The 9,035-nt window shown below is 37.8% G+C and overlaps 1 protein-coding gene across 2 annotated transcripts; it reads right to left on the minus strand.

Annotated features, from left to right (window-relative positions):
• Positions 1–508: 508 nt before the first annotated feature.
• Positions 509–8,202, minus strand: LOC108064237 (sodium-dependent nutrient amino acid transporter 1). Of its 2 annotated transcripts, none has more exons than XM_017151652.3 (7): positions 7,747–8,202; positions 5,322–5,430; positions 4,939–5,245; positions 2,753–3,023; positions 1,276–2,017; positions 929–1,205; positions 509–871 (listed from the first exon to the last, which is right to left on the minus strand). In XM_017151652.3, exons 2-7 carry the CDS (start codon positions 5,403–5,405, stop codon positions 627–629), a joined length of 1,926 nt encoding a protein of 641 aa, XP_017007141.2. In that variant the 5' UTR covers positions 5,406–5,430; positions 7,747–8,202; the 3' UTR covers positions 509–626. The 2 variants fall into 2 exon arrangements, with proteins under 2 accessions (XP_017007141.2, XP_017007143.2); XM_017151654.3 differs by lacking the exon at positions 2,753–3,023 and adding an exon at positions 3,963–4,230 and having other exon boundaries at positions 7,747–8,201.
• Positions 8,203–9,035: the final 833 nt, after the last annotated feature.

Consider the following 9,035-nt stretch of genomic DNA (forward strand, 5'->3'; position numbering starts at 1 on the left):
TAAAATGAAATTAATTCTTTTTCGAAAATAATCTTATTTCAGCTGTGCTTTTTTTTAATAATAAAAATATAAATGGATACGCTTACCCTTTGACCACTGTAAATCGCTGACAATGGCAGTGACCGTCGTCTGCTTTTGTGAATCCGACCCTCCGTTCGCCGCTGCCTTTGTTTGATTTGGAACAGTAACGGAGACAAAGTACATAACATTTCTCTTGATTTGCTCTATCTCTTTCCCGGGCCACCATTTTTGCGGCGGCTTTGGCAAATGCCGAAAATTGTCAAATGTTGCGGTCAATTTGTGGGGTCAACGTGGATGTGGCAGAGGAAGTGGAGCGAAGCGAGGTTATTTAATAGCGGTTGGGGAAAAACCCGGGAAATCGAAATCCTTCCTTTTGGCGATAATTCGAACTACGCTTGAATTGAGTGGCTAGTTAATCAAGGTGAAAAGCGAGGTGAATTGAGCTTAATTTATAGGATTACATGAAGATACATAAAGCGACATCCAATTTTGATACTTATCGCATTTATTGGCAGACTTAAGATTTAAACAAGATCTTTTAAATTCCTTTGACTTAAAGTACAGCAGATTATTTACATGAGCAAGGGGTTGTAAAATATCATAGATCAGCCGAAGATGTTTTGCTTGATGGCAGCCCAAATTCCCTGACCCCGTTTCGGGGTCAACTCATTTTCAATTTCCTTGTTGTACTGTTCCCTGAGCAGCGGATCCATGGGTCCCCAATTCTTCTTAGGGGTAAAGGCTCCACGGATCTTGGCACCCAGTGTTTTACCAGGATCTCGAATAATGGCCACAATCATCCAAATGGGCAGTTGGAGGATACCAAAGGCGGTGATCATCCAACCAATGCCTGTAAATAAAGAGTTATTAGTAATGGATTCTTTAAATATACCGACAAAAAACCTACTGTATGCCCAATTGGGGTAGATAATATTATTATAGGTCAGCGGTTCGTAGGTCGCATAGAAGTAAATCAGAATAACCGTCATGATCAGCGGGGTAATGATGCTCCAGCAGAGTCGCCAGTAGAGACCCACTTTGCGATTCAGCATGAACTCAATGTCCTTGCACAGACGATCTGTGCCGTAGATCCATCCAATGGTGTAGAGCTCGGCAATGCCCAGAACCAAGGCAATCATAGAGGCGCCGAAAAAGTCCACCAAAGTCAGCATATATTGGCCGCCCTGGAATATTACAAAATATTATTAATAAATAAATATAAAAAATATTAAATACATATTAAATCCAACTCACCGGCGTTATGTACATCAGACCGATCAAAAAGCTGACCACCGCTATGAGCAGCGAGCACTGCCACTGCTTGAAGTTCGGGAACCGATCCCGAATGGCGGTCACCGAGCAGGAAGTCATGGCAATATTCGATCCTATGCCCAAAACGAAGAGCATCAGGAAGAAGAGGACCGAGAAGATCTGTGGAAGCTGTTTGAACTTGGCAATGGCATCGGGATACGAGATGAAGGCCAGTCCAGCACCTCCCTTCACCACCGAACCAATGTCATCGGTTCCGATCTCATGGGCCAAATGTCCGAGGATCCCAAAAATCGTAAAGCCCGCTAGCAGAGAGGTCATTGTATCCAAACCCGTAACAATGGCAGCATCCCGATGAACATTATGGCCGAACTTGTTGAACGAGGAGTACATGATGATGTTGCCAAAACAAACGGAGAGGGAGTAGAAGCACTGGGTTACGGCCGCATACCAGACCTTCGGGTCCAGAATCTTGCCCCACTGCGGCTTTATAAAGTAGTAAATCCCATCGATTGAGCCGGGGAGGGTTACGGCTCGCACCAAAAGGACACCCATGATGACGTACGGGAAGAGGGCCAGGAAGTAGGACGCCTTGCCCGAACTCTTGACTCCGCGACGGATGATGAAGAACACACAGGCCCAGGCCACGAAAAGTCCAACGACCAGCTCCCAATTGGGCAGGCCAATTCCATTTTCGATATTCGGTGTCTCGTGGAGGACTTCCTTACTAGAGATTGGAAGGGATATTGTCTAGTTAGCAGAGATATTACTGGGCATAGACCACCACCAATTAATAACATTTAGACAAAACCATCACCCGTTTGCTTATTCATGCGGCTGCGACACTTTTCTTAAAGTTCACCAATTGACTGTAATAAAAAAATTGAAAAGAAATATCTGTAAAATTTTTTTTTAATTTGTATATCATATTAATGTTAGTGATTAATTTAATAGATATTTCAGATATGGTAGAAAATATTAGATATGAAAAAAAGAAATTTAAAATTTCCTAATCCATAATTGTTAAATTTAATATTTCTATAATATTTAAATTTGTATATCATATTAAAAGTTAAAGATTTAGTTTGAAAATATTTTAGAAAAAGTGATGGTAAGGTATACGAAATAATAAATAAAAGAAATACAAATAATTGTTATATTTAAGTCTAATTAAAATTGGAATAGATGAAAATCTAAGCAAAAATAAATGGAATTTGAAACTAATGGATATATTTACTAAATTTTTGTTTGAATGTAAATATGGATACATTTAAAAAATGTAAATTTAATACTAGCTTGAAGCTTAGCAGTTTGTAAAAGCGAAAAATCCCCCTTAGTTATCTTACAATAAATTTTCCTATTCAATTTTCCTAGAACTCGACATTAGTCATAAGTACAGTCAGATAGGGAACTTTCCAGTAAGCATCACAACCGCATTTGTCCCCAGACACATAGCACTTACACAAAGTACCATTCCGAACTGGTGATGACCCGATCGTTTTCTGATTTCATTGTGTAATTTTGAGTTCGCCGATCATCGCTACTCTCCACCTGGGACCAATTATTCGCATTCGGTGCCGAGTTAATGCAGTTAATACCCCACTCCGCCTGGCATTCGGCCCAGGGCAATGGGTTGCGGAATGATTCAATGAAATATCGGCCAATTATCGCTACCAGGGCGGCATAGTAAGTGCTGAGCATAAACACCTGGAACGCCTGGCCGGCTCCAACACCTTTTTCCATTCGATTTACATATGAGTTACGGAAAGAAAGAGTTTAAACACAAATCAAATGGAGGATAGGAAAGATAGTTGTGAGGGCATGCGATTCTGGGATGATAGGGGAAAAGAAGGTCTGAAACATATAGTATAGAAGTTAGTGATAAGCCATTATGGGATTTGTAGGGAATAAATATCTATAAGTTTTGCAGGGCCAAGGATTTTCTTGATATTATTTAAGTAGGTTGACAATTTCTTATAATTATGATATTTATGGGGGTATTTTTGGAATTACTAAGTCATTAAGCAAATCTATTAAAATCTTGAGAGTCAGCGGAGTCACTAAAAAGTTACGTGTGATTTAAAATAGATTTTATAAATACTATAAAAATATTTAAAAATTTTTGTATAAATTTGGCACTTATTTTCCATTTAAGGATATTTAATTTGCAATTGAAATTCGAGTCAAATATTTTCTATAATAATTTAAGTTTAGGTCAAGGCCGAATATTGTTGTGATTGAGTGATTCAATCCATTTTCTCTTTTCAAAATTGGCTGCAGATATTGACGCCTGTGATGGCTGTCAATTGAAATGGAATCACTTTCTGTTTGGCTGTTGCAATCGCATCGCTCTATTGCAGCGCCACTCTATAGCAGAGCCCACAATTGATGGCAATGGGCCAATGGGCGCCATAATTGCCGGCAGAGGGATGCGGGTACTCATTCAATTAGCCGCGTAATAAAGCGGACATTCCGCGCCTTTGTCGGCCGTGGCCATAAACTTGAGTACGCTGTGATTTCGAGCTCCGCGATAAGATTACCCACACAGTAAAGTGCAATCACAATGTCACCCACACACATAACACCACCGACTAGCGAATAACATGCCGCTGCAACACCACTGAAACCAGTCCACAATTCAACACAATGGAGGACGAGAACAAACCACTTACAGAAAGTACAACTCGGCGGATGCCACGGGCTGCAACCCTCCATGCTCCATGTCCCCGGAAATGGGATTGGTATTGGAAGTACTACCTCCCAACTGAGAGGTGTTGCCTAGACTGGAGGCCACGCAGTAGGATTGCCACTCCGGGCGGCACTCGGACCAGGGCAACGGTGACCGGAACGAGTCGTACAGATAGCGCAGGGTTATGCCCATTATGGCCACATAGTAGGTGGTCACCATGGATATAGATATCACCTGGCCGATTCCGACACCTACGGAGATGCGGTCGCGTTTTCGGGACACGGCAGGCGGGTTGATGAACAGAATGACGATGTAGTTTTTTGAGCAGTTCGCTGTTGTCATGCTCTTTATTTTATAGAAAGTTATGATAGATTCCTATTTACATTCAAAAGGATATCAATACAGCAACGAACCACAAATATAAAATATAAAAATATATATTTCTCTAGTATATTCATACCTACATTTTGAAAACTTAAAAAAATATTGAGTATTTAAATTAAGACGTGAAATCTCCACATTAGTTTTCCATATTTTTATAAAATATACTGTAAAACGTATTTCAAAAAGTAAAATTTATTGGGTGATTATGGCTTTAAGAAAAAAAAACAATATTGACAACTTTTAAAATTTGTGTAAATTTAATAAAGTAATTTGTGTTTATTCAAATTAAAAAAAATAAAAATCCTAATCTTAGCTTTCTATTCTTTTTTATATTTTTTAAAGTGAATTCGATTTTATTTCATAATTAGGTAAGTTTCTATTGGTGGATTATTGCTTTTATGACACCTTTTAAATGCTTTTAATTTTTTTGCAGTAACTTCTGCTATTTCTAGACCATTTTAAATATTTTTTTTGATATTTTTTACATTTTTAATTTTATTTTTAAATTAATAATTTTTAGTCCAGAAGAGCATTACAACTTCGAACCGATCGCGGTGATATAATGGGGCACTTACCTTTCATGGCAGGGCACAAATCGAACACCTTCACCGAGCCGCGACTGGAAAACTGTCCAATTACCATTTCCAGATAGTAAATCGGTTTGCCAATCAGGAACAGGACAATGAGATATGGAATGAGGAAGGCGCCGCCGCCATTATCCAAAGCGGTGAAGGGGAATCGCCACACGTTTCCGAGGCCCACGGACATGGCGATGCAGGACATGAGGAACTCCACGCCCTTGCCCCAGGTGGCCCGCTCTTCGGGCACTTTTCCGCCTGCCTCCTGGTCATCGGAATTATCTCGCAGGGCAGGATTGCTGGCCTGTGGAACGAACGAGCGAACGATGATTAGTTGGCTCATGGATTATGTGGAAAGCGCTTGCAGGATATTAGCCTACCGAAATCTCCACTGTGCTGGCCGTACTGCGTCCATCGTCGCCTACGAAGGCGGGATTCTGGTGGTTCCTTTGTGACGATTCCATATTTGGGCGGTCAGTGAAAAGCCAGCTGAAATTATTCGTTCTGTTAGCAGCGAGCAGTGGACCTGAACTAAGTGAAGGCTCTTTTCGGTGGGCTCTTTGTTGAAGCTGCCGTATAACTGACAATCAGACTAACCCCACTGATCTCGAAGATAAGGAATGATGTCACTGTCACGAGCCAGATAAACATAGATGGTTTAGATACAGATACAGAGAGAGGGTCGCTGCATTGCTCTTTAGATACTGAAATTATGGCACCTGTCTGGCCTTGATAAGGTCTTTAAAAAGTTAATCCCCTGGAAAGTTTACAAATTGTATAAAAGTCTTTTTAAAATTAACGTTTGGAGAACCTTTTCTTCGGTTTTAATATAGATTTAACAATTTATTTCATTGATTGATTTTACAGTTGTGATAAAATATCCTGTAAATCAAACAACAAAATATTTATCAACCTTGTCTGTAAATTTACTTAGAAATTTCTTTCCTTGAGTAGATAATAAATAAATAAATATTTATAAGGTCTAAGGCATCCGCTCAAGCTTGTGCCATTATTTGTGTGAACTAAAGATAAAGACTTTTATTTGCTGAATCATTTAAACAATTTACACCTTGTTGGATTTACTGCGCCAAGCTGTTAATTGGTGTGGGTGATAAAGCTGCTAAGCGTGAGTGATATATAAATTTATATTTCACATTTGTTTGGCCACATTCGCATTCGCACACAAATTATACACATAGTTGATTTGGTTGACTTGGCGAACCGGTTGACAGTAGGGTGAAATATTGACACGTCTTGTTTGCATTTATGCAAAATTATTAATTTGCTGTAAGGCAGCACGTTTTTCGATCGCAATTCGGCCTGTCAATTAATTTGCGTTTTATTGTCTAAAACATTATTGTTTAATTCGCCAGAAAATTTCTTTAAATATTTAGGTGTGTGCTTCGATTAAGTTGTTCAATATACATTTTGTCAAATCAATAAAATAGTTTTCAATTACTTAAGAAATTTTTGTACCAAACCTTTGTTGGTAAATTGGAAATACATGTTGCTTTCACAATAACAAGTAGAATAAAATTATAGACAGAATGATGAGTTACATTAAGATAACAGAATTTTTACGGCTCAAAGTGTCTTTTATAATTGGCAACAGTGGGAAAAGTTACCTAATTCTAAAAATACCACAAACTGACATCGTAAGATAATGAAGATAACAGTTACATCTGAGTAATAAGAGTTACAGTACCTATAAAGTTCCCATATCTGCTTGAACTATACTCTTTGTATACCCTTTGAATGCCTGGAATAATTATAATTATTTATGATTGACGTCTAAATCCGCAATAAAACATTTGCATATATATATATTTTTTTTTTGTGCTCATTATCAAACTGGTTTTGAATTCTGCTTAAAAATATTCTGTTTTCGATGGCAGACAAAAAAGTGATTTCCCCGCCAGATGAGTCAGAGCATCAGAACTCTATTATTTTGCCTTTATCTGACTTCTTTCAGCAAAACATAGAGAATGGTCGAAATGACGTCATTAATATCAGAGAGCCGTGTTGAGTTGAAAGCAGTTATTTCTGGTTTCATCTTAATTTAAGAGATCTTAAGACAAAATGCTTGAAGGAATGGAAAACAAACAGCTCAATGTTTTGCTTATTTTCCTTAGCTAAAGCTAGTATTGCATATTATTTATTTGTTATTATTTTTGTGCTAGCAAACAGTTTGACGCCCATATTCAAACGAATGATGGTATAAAATAAATTAAAATTCACTTAGTTTGGATCCCAAACACTTCAATCGACTACGTCAGGGCATTAGCATGCAAAAACGTGTTTTCATATGGGCAACTTGTTGCGCTCACTGCCAAAACAAACGGACGGTAACGATCGATAGACGAATCACCATTGAATATGTATATGCATTCAGTGTTATGATTTTGTTACCCACGTTGCGTATACGTCATTATTGAACGTGGTGGTAACGGTGGAAAAGGTCAAACAAAGTGGTACAAAAATATTATGAACAAACAATCCAGCATATTGTCAGAAAGTAGCATTACATAAATAACGACACGAAATGATAGATAATTTAATTGTATAATAAATATTATTCATTGTAAGTACGCAATATTAAAACAAATACATGTACTAACACGTATTTGATCATTTAATATGAGTTCGTTATATCACACTGATTTATACGTGTTTATAGACTATTTTTATTATTTAAGTCCAAACTTGAATTTTTTTTTGTAAACCCCGAACTTATTATGTTTGTGTTTTTTTTTTGTCTAGAGCCCAAATCTTATAGACACGAAACGTTTCCTTGAACTGTCTTACCCGGTTTTGTTTTTGCGGCTTCTTATCCCCGATATTCTTAGTTAAACACCTTCACTTCGGCTTAATTCAATTCACTAGGCGACAATTGAGGTTATTTTATGCTGATTGGCAGCTGTTGTTGTTGGTAGTTAAATGTTGTTAATGTAGGTAAGTACCAGGCGGCTTTAACTGCTTTGAACCGGCTGAAGTTGTAGTTGTTCAATTAAAACTCTTTTGCCCAAAGCAAGGTTTTGTATATTTTACAAATGTTAAAAGTACTTTTTGTTATAATGCCATTGTTTTGGTGACTCTACGGTTTTGTACACATACGATTTTGAATTCGAGAGGGTCGCATCCGAGAAACCCGTTATTATTGCAAGAGCCTTTTTGCCGCGAAACGCGTTTCCCGATCGATCACGCGAGTTAGGAAGCCGAAAAAGCCAAGCCGAGTGCCAGCAGCCAACTGAATGAGCCGGGGCAAGGTTTCGATGGTTTTATTGTGAACTTGACTCTAGAGCCGTAGTTGTTTCAGCCCAGCCATCGTTATTGCCAGTTTATATAGGTGAAAGCTTAGCCCACAGCTTTGAGCCAACTGGGCTCTGGTCTTGGCTAACTGATCTTCGACTTTACTAAGTGATCGTTTCTACTTTATGTCTTGGACGTGTAAAATACATATTTGTGTACATATTTAAGTAATGGGTAGGCAATAAATTTATTTTAATATTTAAATAATTAAAATTGGATTTATTTGGACGAAAATATTATTTTACATTATTTTAAAAATAAATATATTTTAATGCCCACAGAAATTTTCACATTTTTTATTATATTAATTAATCTTATTATAATAAATAAATTAAATAAAAGTTATGTAAAGTAAAGTAATGTATAAATAAATTAATTAATTCAGTGTACAAAAATATATATTATACCATCAAATTCCACCGTCTGTTCGATCATTATTTATTACGATCCAAGTTGTAAATGTTTATATTTCTCCTTTTTTAAAGTGGTCTCAATGTCAGATCCAGCTCAGAAAATGCCGTCTTTAAGCGCCGGACTGTAACTGTAGCTTTCTTCGAGCCCTTGGGCTATGCACTTACACTTTTCTCATTACGCACACCAAAATACACACATAGAGCCATTGTTCCCATTCGGAAAGTGGGAGATCCGGGGGCCAGGAGCTAAGCAAAACAACACAAATTGTTATGATAAAAGTTTTTATCAAGTTTCGCTTCGTTTTTGTGTGTCGTCATCGTCTTGGTCTTGGTCTTGGTCCTGCCAGCCGTTGATTTTCCCCATAAGATAGG

Source organism: Drosophila takahashii, chromosome 2L (assembly GCF_030179915.1).
Source record: "Drosophila takahashii strain IR98-3 E-12201 chromosome 2L, DtakHiC1v2, whole genome shotgun sequence".
Classification (NCBI taxonomy): Eukaryota; Metazoa; Arthropoda; class Insecta; order Diptera; family Drosophilidae; genus Drosophila; species Drosophila takahashii.

Coding starts and splice junctions, on each gene's coding strand:
- LOC108064237 (XM_017151652.3), bottom strand. CDS start 5,405: ATGGAATCGTCACAAAGGAACCACCAGAATCCCGCCTTCGTAGGCGAC. Junction 5,246..5,321: donor CCAGCACAGTGGAGATTTCG/GTAGGCTAATAT, acceptor TTCGTTCCACAG/GCCAGCAATCCTGCCCTGCG. Junction 1,206..1,275: donor GTCTGATGTACATAACGCCG/GTGAGTTGGATT, acceptor GTAATATTCCAG/GGCGGCCAATATATGCTGAC.